This window comes from Atheta coriaria, unplaced genomic scaffold, assembly GCF_025399875.1.
Source record: "Atheta coriaria isolate IRGN ID8LTWV9N9 unplaced genomic scaffold, Caltech_Dcor_3.1 hic_scaffold_2_pilon, whole genome shotgun sequence".
Classification (NCBI taxonomy): Eukaryota; Metazoa; Arthropoda; class Insecta; order Coleoptera; family Staphylinidae; genus Dalotia; species Dalotia coriaria.
In genome coordinates, this window is record NW_027045444.1 from 1,956,852 (window position 1) to 1,971,472 (window position 14,621).

At 36.8% G+C, this 14,621-nt stretch overlaps 1 protein-coding gene across 1 annotated transcript; it reads right to left on the reverse strand.

Moving 5' to 3' along the window:
* Positions 1-3,184: 3,184 nt before the first annotated feature.
* On the reverse strand, positions 3,185-14,340 carry LOC135801491 (polycomb group protein Psc-like). The gene is given in 7 exon segments (XM_065315014.1): positions 3,185-4,649; positions 4,652-6,128; positions 6,637-6,717; positions 6,777-7,242; positions 7,323-7,407; positions 7,460-7,625; positions 14,187-14,340. Coding segments are annotated over 6 exon segments (3,084 nt in total). The 5' UTR covers positions 14,187-14,340; the 3' UTR covers positions 3,185-3,840.
* Between the last annotated feature and the right edge of the window lie 281 nt (positions 14,341-14,621).

Genomic DNA, 14,621 nt, shown 5'->3' on the forward strand with positions numbered 1-14,621 from the left:
CGATGCCTGCAGCTAGGTACTACACCAGCACACACAGCGAAAGCTTTCAGCGAAAGCTCACGAAACTGCATCACATCACATCCCAAGCGTAAAATATTTCCAAGCATAAACACGTTGTAGATAATAAAAAAATATTAATCATAAAAAATTGTAAAAAGCTCAAAAAAGCTCAAAAAGCTTTTTTTATATTTTGGTATTAAATTATTAAAATGTGATTATAAGAAATGATTTTATTAATTATTAATTAAAAGTTAATCAAATTATTTTGAGCTTTTACTGTGAGCTTTTCGCTAAAAGCTCACTTAAGTAAATACTTAAGTAATGTCACTCAGCTAGTTAGTCCGCAGGCCACTCGACACGTCTCACAACTCTCAACGGCTCTTTCAACTCGAAAGCTCTCATACTCCGGTAAAGCTCATTACTTTTTACTTTACTTCATTTTGTCTTCGCGCCGCAATCGGCGCAATAAAACTGAAAAAAACATCAAACATCAAACGTGCAACGTAAAACACACATATCCACACTCACACATTCACATAAAAAAAGAAAAAAGCTCGCGAGAGTCGCGGCGAGTTGTTGCGACTCGTCGTTCGCCGGCGACTATAGATAGTTTCTATTTCAAGGTTCCGCCGAATGCCTGCACACTCACTGCGCCTGTCTGACTTAACTTAAGTCACACACTCTACTATAACCCATGAGTGTGTGTGTGAGCGTCCAGAGACAGAGAACGCAAACACGCGCGTAGTTTATAAATAAATCCACGAACGGACGAAAAACCCACACATGCGCACTCACTTACTCCAAGTGACTTAAGTTAAGTCAACTTGATGGGTGTGTGTTAACATTAGCACACATCACACATGTGAGTGTAAGAGTAGAAAATGCGAACGTAAACACAACACTAATGTCTAATGTCGACCGAAGCAGTGAAGTGAGTTAAGTCAAGTCAGCGCGAACTTAAGCCACACATTTCGCTGACTTAGCGAATACCTACTTACTCGCTGGAAGTAAACATAAACATTATCGGGTGAATAAAATGTGATTAAATGTTGATGAGTTTTGATGCGTGTGTGACTTAGTGACTTAAGTCACTTGCGTGGGATATTTTTAGCGAATCGAATGTTAACACATGAGTTGAGTTGGTTTATGGTGTCGGGCGAAACTGTATAAAATACCGTGCCATGAGTCCACGCGTCCGTGACGACACAATCGGCGCCGCTCGCGCGCTTTTTGCTTTCTCATGGCTGCTCCCATTCGCTGCCAGTGCGTGGCGATGAATGCCGACCGTGTGCCAACCGCGGTGAGTGTGTGTGAGTGCGAGTGTCACTTTGGGCTTCATTCTTCGGAGTGTGGAGTTGATGCTTTAATTTAAGTCACATACGCATTGGTATGACTTAAATAAATGTATAGTGTAATGTATAGGTATAGAAAATAGGTTGAAAATGTTTGGTTGTTTTTGAAGTGTTGTAACTCTGGTGATAAGAGAGGTAGAAAGTTGAGTGATATGTTGTTTGATAGGAAATTTCAATGGAAATAATGGCTGTTAATTTTATTTGTTTATATGAAAGCGTTTAGGAGATAGACGGGTTTAAGTAAAAAGTTGAATTTTTGTTTTGTTTTAATTTAGGTTGTTACTGAACAAAATCAGTTGTAACTCGGAAACTAAAAAAGACAGAGAATTGATTTTTGTTCTTCATGATGAGGAATTGATGCTTTGATTTAAGTCACATACGCATGCGTATGGCTTAAGCGCATAGTGTAACGTATAGCTATAGAAGTGCATAGAAAAATAAATAGAAAAATTGTCCGTTATTTTTAAAGTCTTGTAACTTTGGAAATAAAAGACGTAGAAAGTTGAGTAACATGTTTTTGCATAGGTAATTAAAGTAGGAATGATTGTTGTTAATTTAAAGAGTATACATAAAAGCATTCGCAGGATATAAGAGTTTAAGTAGTGTTGTGTAGGTATTAAAGTGTGTCGAATAATATGTTGATAATGTTTGGTCATTTTTAAAGTCTTGAAACTTTGCAGATAAAAGACGTAGGAAGTTGAGTGATATGTTGTTAGATAGAGAATTTAAGTGAGAATTATTGATGTTAATTTAAAATGTTTATAATAAAGTATTCAAGAGTTATGAAAGTTTAAGTAACACGTTGAATTTGCGTTCAAATTTAAATTGTCTTAGCACAAAATCAGCTGTAACTCGAAAACTAAAAAAGATGGAGAATTGATTTTTATATCAGGAGATAGAGCTTTTAATGATTTAAGAGATGACTTGTTTGAAAAAATTTATATACTTAAAATGGGCTGTAATATTGGTTCCAAAAATTAATTGTTTTACGATATCGAAAAACGCGATGAAAAAATGAATTACCTAAATTTCGAAGCTTGATAACTCATTAAGTAGTTACTCTAAAATAATAATGAATATAATAATATGTCATTGGATAGATAATTCAATAAAGATTATTTGTTGTAAATCCCATGATCATACAAGTAGCCATCTTGAAGTTATAAGCTTGTAAGTGATTAATGTGCAACATAAATCGCAATAGGTATTACTTACACATTTTCACAGTAGCAGTAGATAAGTATACTTAAGTAAGCAGCTAAGTATACTTAATTTATGATCTCCACTTCTTAAATTATTGAAGTTACAATAAATAAAAGCTTATATTATCGCAGAAAATCAAATAAAATACGAAAATATCTGGAAACAACTTTAGAAGATGTCTGAAACTAAAAAAAAGCATTAAAAATTTAAAACAAATTAAATTTAAAATACAAAAAGTAATTTAAGGGTTGATAATAAGGGTAGCAATATGAAAACACGAACATTTCCCGTCCCAAAGCTCTCAATAAGCGCCAACACAGAAAGAAAGTGCGTAGCGTAACAGCGTAACGCAGAACAAAATTCCCTCGCTTTCAAAGCTCCCTTTTCCCCTACCACCACCCTCGACGACCCTTTGTTCTCCATCCCTCTCCAACACACCCTCATTGGACGTCCTCCCTCTTTGTTCAGCCCACAACCCTTATAATCACATCCAAACACTCCAAACTACTGCACATTTCAAACATTTTCATTCATATTCATAATCACCCTTAATTACAACCCTTAAAAGTACAAACCAAATTTAAAAAAATTACACACTTACCTTTTAAGATTCTCCTTAAAACAGTCAATTATTGCTTTGATAAATTTACATTTAATTTTTTAAATGTACTCATTTTATTTTATGTAATCGACATCAACTAGCAATTAAGTCAAAACTTAATTAATAATTTTATACACCCTCATCACATCTCCACATCATTCCACCCCAAAAATTCACAATCACTCGTATCAATCGTAAGCTATAAATTTCTTATTAATTACACAAATCAATAAATGTGTATGTAAATATTACTACACCGCAATATTCGACAACATAAAGTTTAGTATTTTAGCATTAGTATACTATACATACTAACAGGGTGTTCTAAACCTATACCTATATAATTTTTGTAAAGGTATAAATGTGTTGTCAGTCAACTTGCAACTCAATTGTACACGCTACGAGAATATCCATCTAAAAACGAGTCATTTAAGTATACTTAACTTAAGTATACACTCTATATAATATTTTATATATATATACCTATATACAATTGCAAGTACAAATGATAGCATAAACCTAAATAAACAAATCTCGTCAGAGAAAAACAGGTAACAACTCAATTCATTTAAGTAAATATAAAGATTTTACACTTTGCACTTTTCCATCTTAAATTACATTTAAATTAATAAAAAGAAAAATATCTTTAGGAACAAAATAAATTTTACTAGAAACATTAGTAAATTATGTTGCTGCTGTTGTTGACTCAGCCATCTGCGCCACCAGGGCTTTGTTATGATCATTCATCATTTTATCCATTACGGATGTCTTTGTATTGTTAAACAAATCCTTATTATCTTTATTATCTTTTGTTGTAGTTGTGGTTGTAGTTGTGTTTTCCTTCGCTAAAGGATTTAGAATCTTCGGTTGATTTTTTTCTTTTTCTTGTGTTTGATTCGAATTTTGACCTTGGGTTTGACCTTGTCCATTGGTCAAACTCATCCTGCTCTGATTATGTTGTCGTACCAGCAGAGCAGGATTCGGGATACTCCTGATCATATTCTGATTGTTGTTATTATTCGATCTTTTTAAATTCAAATTATTGTTGTGATTACTCAACATTTTTAAATTAGACTTTGATATCTCATTCAATTTGGGTAAATTCGCCAGGTTGGGGATACTCCTTTGAGGAGAAGATCCTGTAGTTGCTTGATTGGGACTCCTAGCTAGAGTATTCGTAGGAGTTGAACTTGGAGTTGTCCCTGATGTGGTCACATGCGGTATCCGAAGGGTTTGTAGGTTGGGAATCTGTGGTCTAGGTTTGTTTTGTTGTGCTTGTTGTCTTGAATGTTGTAGAGCTACTTTGGACAACATTTGAAGGTTCTCCGTCAGGGACATGGTAGGTGGGGTTGTAGGTGAAGATGAAGTTGTGATAGGACTCGGGAATTTCATCCCGTTCAAAGTTGTGATACCATTTTTAACAGGTTCTATCTTCTTGGTCAGGTCTAAAGCACCTCCTGGGATTTGTTGAGAATTTTCAGGTTTATGTTTCAAACTGGATTTTTGATGCGGTCTAATGGTATAGTAGCAGGTGGAGGTCTCTTTGCTTTCGGGGGATCACTAGTAGTAGTAGTAGTAATTCGATGTGGGGCAGGACTTGCAGGTGGTTTGGGTTTAGAGTTCTGATGATTTAAACTTTGAGATTCTGGTTTGGGGTTGATTAGAGTAATCTCCAAACAAGGTCTTTTCTCAACCGGGGGATCAGATTCTTGTTTCCTCTTGATACCTTGTTCAACTTTACTAACAGTAAACCCACTAGGATACTGCTGGGAGTTAAGAATATGAGGTTTATCCAATGAGAAAGAAACCTTCTTCTCTTTCTGAGTTGTAGTTAGGTCCAACTTTTGTTTGTTCAACGCTTGTTGTTTGAGTGACGCTATCTTCTTATCGAAGTTTTGTTTGGTGTGGTTGGAGTAGGTGATCATAGGCTTTTTCGAGTCTGCTTTATTAGGCGATTGGACTTTCGTGATGGGCTGTGATCTTGCGTTGGTACCAGATTGAAATGTCTTAAGAAACGCCTTTTGTTCTTCTTTCTTCTTGATATCCATGGTTAAAACAGGCGAGGGATGAGGTTTCAGGTCAGATCTCGTAGGTTTCTCACTAGTTAACTTCTTGGGATCTTTTTTAGTTGTCTCCAGGTGTTTATCTGCTTTTTTGATACAGACATCGTGAAGTTTCTTCACGGGTTCAGGTTTTCTCACTTCCAGTGGGGTTTTAATGGGTAAAGGAACTTGTGGGGGAGTAGAAATAGGTTTAGGTACCAAAGGAGGTTGTTGTTGGGTTTGTTGTTGATGTTGATGTTGTACAGGAGTAGAAGTAGTAGATGGAGTTAAAGGAGGAACAGGAGGTGACCTATGTTTATGTTTATGCCCATTATGCCCATGTTGATGCGCAGGGGTCAACTTAACCTTGAGTTTGATACTCTCCTGTTGTTGTAGGACAACTTCACTGGTAATCTCCGCATGAATCTTAGGTTTCTTAGCCTCACCCTTTGAATGTTTGGACTTCTTCCGCTTCTTCACATGATGACTTGAACCCCCTCCCTCTATCATCACCCCATCATTACTAATCTGAGGAGTTATTGAAGGAACAACCACAGAAGAAGGTAAATTTGAATTTTGTGGTTCAACAACATCTTCATGCCTCATCCTAGCCCATTCCCTATCCCTACTCTCCGCAAACCGCTTAATCTCTTCGTCTGCTTCCGCATATTCAAACACGCAATTTTCCGCGGTGGAACCCATCACCGCTTTCCCATTCTTATGCTTCGATTGCAACTTTAATTGCGCAACAAACTGCTCTTTACTCTTTTCCGCTTCCAGATCAACCGTATTAGTTGTATTATTACTCGTAGATCTCACCGGGACTATTTGAAGTTGTTTACTACCATTACTACTCGACGTATTGATGATCTTGATGGGCTGGACCTTCAAGGGAGTGAAGATGCGATAGAAAAACCGCATGGGTTTCAACTGCGGACAGATTACACACAGGAATATGATATGAAACAGTCGGCAGCGTTGAGCGAATACATATACAACACAACTCTCCAGCGAGCGCGGCGTAATGAGGAGTAATGTGGAAACGCACGCCAAGTTCAACAACCTGCGCACTTGCGCGCACACCGAAAAGCCTTGAAAACGTTCGCGGCGCGCGAGACTGCCGCGACGCGCGCGGTCTCACAACTCGATAGAATTCTACAACGCTGGTGATGGAAGAACATCAATTCAATAAAAAAAATAATCAATAAACCACCATGAATGAGAAATATAAGCGTAAACAGTAAACATAAGTAATTAACTGAGTAAGAGAAGAGTCAACAACTTGTAGTTGTAGGTAGATACCCGCAGACCGTGAATAATTGACAATAGAAGAAGAATACAAGAAGAAGGTAGTCATTATTCTTCATTTCCTCCTACGGCTTCCGATTCCACACTCAACAAAAACCGCAAACAACAAAAGAATAAATTTCTGACTTACCTTTGTCCAGTTGTAAGTGTAGGCCACGTCCATCAGAGTATAACTGAAGGGTAACACTTCCCCTTCGTAGATGATATCAACCTAAACATCATAACCACAAAAAAACATAAAAATTTTCAAATTTTTTTCTTAAATTTTACCCTGTGTTCTGATGATAACGCATATTTCATCCTCAAAAACTTCTGTAGATGTGACATGGATACAGCCGCTGGACACTGAAGATACCTCCGATCCGCTTTGACCTTTTTCTCACTCTTATCACAATCTGATTCTTTCTTAATCAGATCCACCTCGGGTCTTGTGCGTTTACAAACCATACTCAACTTGTGATCAAGTTCTTTAGTATCATCCAAATGTAGTTGATAGAATTCTAAGGATAAAGATATGGGGTCCTCTGGGCTGAAGAAAGTATCCCGACCTGAAGGGCCGTCACTTTGTAACAACCACTTAGCTTGGTCTTTCTGTACATCTCCAAGAACACTATCTTCACTGCAAGTGCTACTTGCACGCATGCTACTCCTGTAGAAATCTTCACGTCGCTGGGTTTCTTTCCCGAATAACCCCGGGACCATTTTATAAACGAGCGCTTGCAGTTGATGATCAGGTCTATTGATAGTGATACAAAACAAGGGAGGAGATAATTAATAAACCTATAAGGGTTTAGAAGTGAGGTTATAGTGACTTACTTGAAGAAAGCTTTCTTCTTGTCACATTTCGGACATGTCTGTTGTTTGGTGGTCTCGAAGTGGTTAAGCACACAACTTCTACAGACTAAACATAAATTATTAAAACACCTGAGAGCTTTCTAGAGCTTTTTTCTTACATGAATGTAAACAGGAATCAAAAGTCATCGCTTCGATGAAATATCCATTACACAGTGTACACGTGAGGAGAGAATTCAGGTCCTTTAGAAGAACCTTCTTCTCACGTGCTGATGAAGATGATGATGAAGTAAACTCCTTTGGAGTCTGGATTTCCAGCGAGGACATCTGAAACAAAACCAAAACAAAATTTGATTTCCAGTAATAAATGTACGTCGATTGGTCGTTGGGGTCGGTATCCACCCTAGATTTAATCACGTCTGGAGTGATCCTCACCCTCTGCAAAAAACCCATCTACATCTACATCCAGAACCCTTATTTTGATATCCACGCTTTCTATTCTCCCTATCTCAGTTTCTCTTATAATAGCAGCAGATGTTTGCTCCTCCTCTAGGCTTACAAACACAAAAGCTCGCTCGGTGGAGCAGCGTGGAAGAAAAGCACCGCATGCTTTTGCTCTTGCACTCACGCGAGCAAGCAAGGGACCCGCCCACCTCTGCTCCGGTTCTGCGCTCCTGCTACGCGGCCCTTCGCGCCCACGTGGTTCTAAACAAATTGCGACCTTCAAACTCACTTACCACCGCATTCAAACCTTCCGAATAACAATAAATAACGTCTTTTTGTTTTTCTACTTCCACTGACTCTGAAAAAGTAATGTGAAGGCTTTTAATGTCAGCTCCCAGACTTGCAATAACATTAACCACTACTACCATTACTAAAGACTTTATTTTCTCTCTGTGTATGTGTCTATATGTGTGGATGTGGAATATTTCGACTCGTTTCTGTTCCATCAAACCTGTTTTCATTTTACATTTTACATTTTAAGCCTCGAAGGCTGAGAATCCAAGAAGAGGTTTTGTAAGGCTTCCCGCGTAAATATGGCGACTGGTTAAACATGTAAAAAGCGAAAATCGTTTATGTGACGATTGTTTATCATTGAATAAGTGACTAAACTGATAACGATAACGTTGATAACTTATCGCTGATCGAATGAAATCATCACTTTTGTATACGCGCGTGTGGATTGTGGATACAATTTGCGCTACGCTCGCATTGTTTAAACCGCCGGCGCCGTTTTATCGACGTATTCCTCGGCGTGTTTCCCCCCGCGCAGCCTGGTGTGTTGCTACGCTTGATTTTCCGATTTTACTCGCTGGAATATTACTTATTCAACTTGAATGTTGTTGGAATTTCAACAACACGCCATTTTGTCGTTGATTTTCTCTGTGATGCGATGAGATAAATTAAATTTGAAAAGTGTTAACTTATTCTATGTTTAATGTACTTTCTAGTGGTATAATTTGTTTTTGTGTTTTTTATTGTTTTATTAGTTTTTTTGTTAAAAATAAACAAAGTGTCACGATGTTAAACACAAGAAATTTTTGTGTTTTTTGTTTCAATCGCCATTTTGAAGATGATAATGATGTATTTATGAGTTGTGGATTATGTGGTTGTAAAGAGTATTAAATGTGCTTTATTATGGTGTAAATTGTTTATTGTTGGTGTTTATGACTGTCGTTTTATTGCGATGTCAAGTTGTGGTGTAATATTGCGCGTGGGCCACACCTTTACTGCATGCACGCTTTCAACGCCATTTTGTAGACGTTTGGTGTATTCTAGTGATAATTTCGTGTGAATTTATGATAAAGTAGTTAATTGTGAATGTTTATATGTGAATTTCATTGTTGTATGATTGTTGTTAATAAAGTTATTAACTGTTAAAGTTTGAAAAGCAATATTTACGTATCTGATTATGGTGTTTATGAACTTTAAAAGGAGGTTTAATGTTAGAAATATATAATTATTCGGCGAGAAATTTATAGTATTCATTTGCACAACTCAATAGTTGTCTTTTAAGGTATTAATATTAATAACAAAATAGTGTTTTGGTAGAAATAATCAACTTTTAACACAACGTAAACGTGTTTTTGGTGTAGATGTTAACTTCAAACGCCATTTTCTCTTTAAATATAGGTGCTTAAGAAAAATTATTTATATTGTTATGAAGGTTATTAAACTAGCTTTCCATAAATGTTAAAATTATATTAGTAGATATAGTTATTAAGAAGATATGATGCCTTAAAATAAAGCAAAATAATATTTCGTTTTACTTTCACGGCGTGTGCAACCAAGTTTTCAAGACGACATATTCATATTTTGTTTATAACGTTTTGTTATAATTATTATACCGTTAGAAAGTGCATTAAATGCCCTTTCAGATGAATGATACAGTTTTCTATCTAAGTTATTTATTACAAAATGGCGGACGATTGAACTATGACTAAATTTCGGAGCCGATCAAAAGTAATTTTAACTTTTGACGCCATTTTCTTAATGAAACAACCAAAATTTTATCAAACAAATAAACGTGGTTTATAGTAAATGTTTTAAGCTTCAAGAATATATAAAAATATTTTGTTTAAACAAATTATTTCAATGCGAAAATCGAGTTTAACTGATTGAAAACACAATTTCCATAGCGTATTTACGACATGTACCCTCAAAAACGTCCATTTTGTAAGTAAAATCAACAAAAATCTAAAAAACAAAATACATCACCCAAAAGTACATTTTATAACCTTTCTTATAGTAAAATTTCATGGTGATATCAATAAAATCCATAGAGTTATTTAACTTTGAAGCGGTACTATCACTGCGTGTTTACGAAAACTCGAGAAACATCGCCACCATTTTGTTGAATTTAAAGGTGACGCTTTCGAGTTTTTGGTGATGCAATACATCAATCTTATAGGAAATTAAATTATCTTTCACATTATACCATTTGTTACTGTATATCTCTGTTTGTTTATGTTTTACAGCACGTAAAAGATGAGATTGTGAATTATTACTTATTTATATGTCCAGACACGTCTCACACTTCCTGTTCTAATTTATTAAACAAATTGTATTTCGTCATAAATTTTACACTAAACAAAAGCAGATTAATTGTACTCCATATAAACAAATAAATATCACAAAAATTTTATCATGTACTATGTGATAACAACTCTCAAAGTCAAACCTTCAAAAATTACCATACAAAACTCCGTCTTTAAGACGCCATTTTGTCTACTTAACAACCCGCTCACACAATCACATCACACATACTTTATAGCAAATTTAATCTACTTTCGAACAAAACAATCGCCGCCGTCTTAAACAACCTAGTTCACAAGCTGTGCGCAATTTAGCAAAACGTTTTCGTTTTACAGTACACAACTTTCCTTTCGTTTCTCGCCGGCCCGCTCGGATTTCCTTCGCTCCAACTTCCACGAAGAGACGAGCTCATTCCCGTAGATGTGCCGAGCCAAAAGCGATTGCGGGCGAGAGCCAATAAAGACTTCCGTCAGCGGCGAGTCGTGCGCAAAAGATTATCAGGACGTGTGCGAACGCGGCGCGCACGATTCGGTCACGTTTTTCCTATTGTCTCGAACGCCTACCTAAAAATCGCGCGGCGCGCACATTTTGTTAATCGGAGAGGAAAAGAATCAGGCTGTGGATGGATGGATGTGGGAGTGAGAGAGAGCTGGAGAAATTTATTCGGTGGCATAATGAGCTCATTGTGATGAGATTTCTCGTGAAATTCAAACAAGATAAGCTTTACACGCATTCAAACATTCAAAACACTCCACACACGCCATGAGCGCGAAAATATTACTGACGGCGATTGGAATATTGAATTTGTAACAATTTATAGTGGTGATAACACGTAGACATATCAATATAATAAGATTTTACGTCATTGTATGTCTAGAAAGTTGAATATTGAGAAAATATGCTAATTTCAATGTTTTTAAAAGTGAAATATCTCGGAAATTTTGAATTGGAGAACAAAATGGTTTTCGTCACGTGATTACTAATTAGTTTATTTATGATATCATAAAATTTTATGGTTGTGGGAGTGAAATTTTGAGCTGGAGAGAAGATTTTATAAGGTTATGACAATTTTTAACTAAATTTCCATGTGATTTTTTGCGTAAATTCGCAGTTTAATACTGAATTAAACAATGAAAATGATATCAAACATGTTTAGCGGATAGCTATTATCATTGGTGATATCCCTGAACAATAATAATGTTGATATCTTTCAAAAATAGGACGCTACAGAGCTTTAAAAAACGCTTTCGGGTCTTTGTTATCAAAGTCAAGTTGTGAACATGTGACTTTAAATCTAATTTTTGGCAATTCTTAATATGATATCTCGATATTTCTTTTACCACAGCTTTCTAAGATAATGTAGGAATCACTGGTATCAATTTTTATCGCGATAACTTTAAGCAACTGCGCGCTACATGGCTTTTAGTGGAGGATTGCCATTGTTGCCCACTGCGCAATTTTTGAAATTGAAACTTTGAATCAAATTTTGGAGACTTCTAAGAATGATATCATCAAAATTCCTTCAATATAATATTCTAGGAGTATCTAGTTATCACAAGTATAATTTTTATACTGATATCTTTGATAGGAAATGAGTTACGAAGCTGTAAATAAAAGATTTCGATAATGGCGCTTCATATTGCAAGTTATGGCAATTTTCAATCAAATTTTTGAGAATTCTAAGACCGAAATCTAATCAAATTTCTTCACTACACGTTTTTATAGTTATATACCTATCTATAATCACTATGGTTTTTAGAAAGATTCACTGATTCATCTTCTAAAAGTGAAGCTTTAAGTGAATGTCTTGCGCTTGGAGACCCGGGACTGTTTTCCAATCAACAACTTTGAATCAATATTTGACGACAACCATCAAAGATATCTTCAAAATTTCTTTTGAATAGTATTCTAGGATTAATAAACTCTATCTTCTTGGTCTTTCCATAATGATACAACTAACAATCTCAAAGTTACAAAGCTTTAAAAGAACAACTTGCTTATATTCCATCGGAACAATTTTCGTATCTCAAAGTTTGAATCAAATTTTTGGAACATTCTGACAAGATATCTCCAAAATAACTTCGACACAACATTCTACAATTACCAGACATACTCTAGTGCAAATTCGAAACAAATATGTTAAAAACCCTTCATGTTATCAACGTTAACTTAAAATGATTGCAATTTCGCACAAGTGAACATCATGAGACTCCAACTTTGAATCAAATTTTTCGGTACTTAAAAGAGTGATACCTCTAAAATAACTTCACAATATTATTCTTAGATTATCTAACAAACACTCCTAGAAGTTTCATAGCAATAACTTCAAAAATCTTTGCGTTATACCATCACAAACAAAATAATCACACTTTAACCAATACCTCAGCAAAAAGTAACTTTGAAGCAATTTCCATTAAATTTCTAGGAATCAAATAAATCACCTATACAACACAAGACTTCCTGTGGGAATATAGCTTCCTCTATCATATCCAGTCAAAGAAATACTCAGTAAAACAGCAAACATCAAGTTTTTTACTTAACAACTCTCCAACAGTTGAAGAAGAAGTAAATCCCCCAGAGAGCAATTTTTTGCTCAAACAATAACAACATTATCTCCACATCCACAAACAACCCAAGTCATCCGATAGATATTTTCGTACACCAGCACCAAAAATAGCACCGCAACAACTGCGCAATACCAAAAACCCAACAGCGACCCTCCGCTCCACTCTAATCTTCATCAAACATCCGTGGCCCATCTCCCAAACTCACAACACACAACCCCTCAAAACTAAAACTCAAATTTTAAGTCAAAGCACATGTTCCCAACAACACACACAACCCAACAACCCAAAAATCTCCTAATACTAAAACTAATTACTCAGTTTTACACCTTCGGAATCTAACACAAAACTTGTGAAACACCCAAGCTAATTACCCTAATTACCCAATTAAACAGTATTTAATTATCCAGCTGAAAATATACTTCCATATTCCTCAAACACCACATCAAAGAAACTCATAGGAATAGGAATTTTCAACTGGGGCCGGATGGGCCTTAACGAATCCACCGTCTAATTATCCGTCCTTCGATCTGGTCCGCTGATAAAAACTCGTTTGCCGCATGCAGCCATCCGCGACCAATACCAACATAAGACAACACACACACACACAATCACAAAATCATAAAAAGACAACCTCTTAAAATAAATTTTAATCATCATATCACCAAACCGTATGAATCACTCCGAAATTTACTCTAATTCACCACCCTCCACACTAAAAAAGGATGAAATCATCGAGGACCAGCACAGATAAAACAAGGACGCAATAAATGTGCATCTGGTGAAAGGGATGATGTCCCCCTCTCCCCTAGGGGAAAAGCTATCAAAAGTAGGGGTAAACATTCCTAAACACAAAAAACAAAAAAAAAAATTACAGAAATCTACTTACCTTATAATACTATACCAACCACTGTTAATATGAATACGAATATATAGCTATACAACTAGTTTAAGTTTAACGTTGTTATATCGAGAAGTAGAAGTTGTGTTCATGTTCACATTCACGTTGAGTTTGCTTTTGCTTGTTGGAAGCGTACCGTCCGCGGAGAACGTGGCAACGTGCAATGCTCTCAACACGACTAAAACAAGACGCGTAGTATATCCCCACACTACTCTAACTCATGTATTGAATATACATTTGGCAACACTGCGCGCGCGCTGCGCACCGCTGTCATTGTATGCGTGTTTGAGAGTAGAAAACAAATGACGACTGCATGCACGTTCGCCGGCGGTTTAACTACACTTCGCTTGGTCTAATCCGGATAAAATTTCACAACGTGGTACTTACGATTGTGTCCTGCTGGGTACCGTCGCCGTTGAGGATGGCTGGTGCACTGGGTGCTGTGACGATGGCGCCGAATGTGATGTGATGATCGCGGTGTGTGTGCTCTCCGGCGCTCCGCGCACTCACTCGACGTTCGGCACACTAGCCGGGTCCCAGCTTTCGCGTGTGCGACGACTTCGACCCGCCTGACGAAAGCTCCGCCTTGCGCCAATCGCGCGCCGTGGTTGTATTGACGTCAGAGGCACGAAGCACGGCGGAAGTTGACGAGTGTGGGCGAGTGTGGTGATCGGGACCCTAAGGTTTTGGCGGTGAAGGATGATGCGTGAGGTTGTTGTGTTGTAGGAATTGAGAGGAATTCCATTTTGTTGTGAGGTTGTGAGGTTTGAGGAGCGGGTGGTCATGGTAGGGCCATTTTGGTTCGGGAGTTGGTGGTTGAGT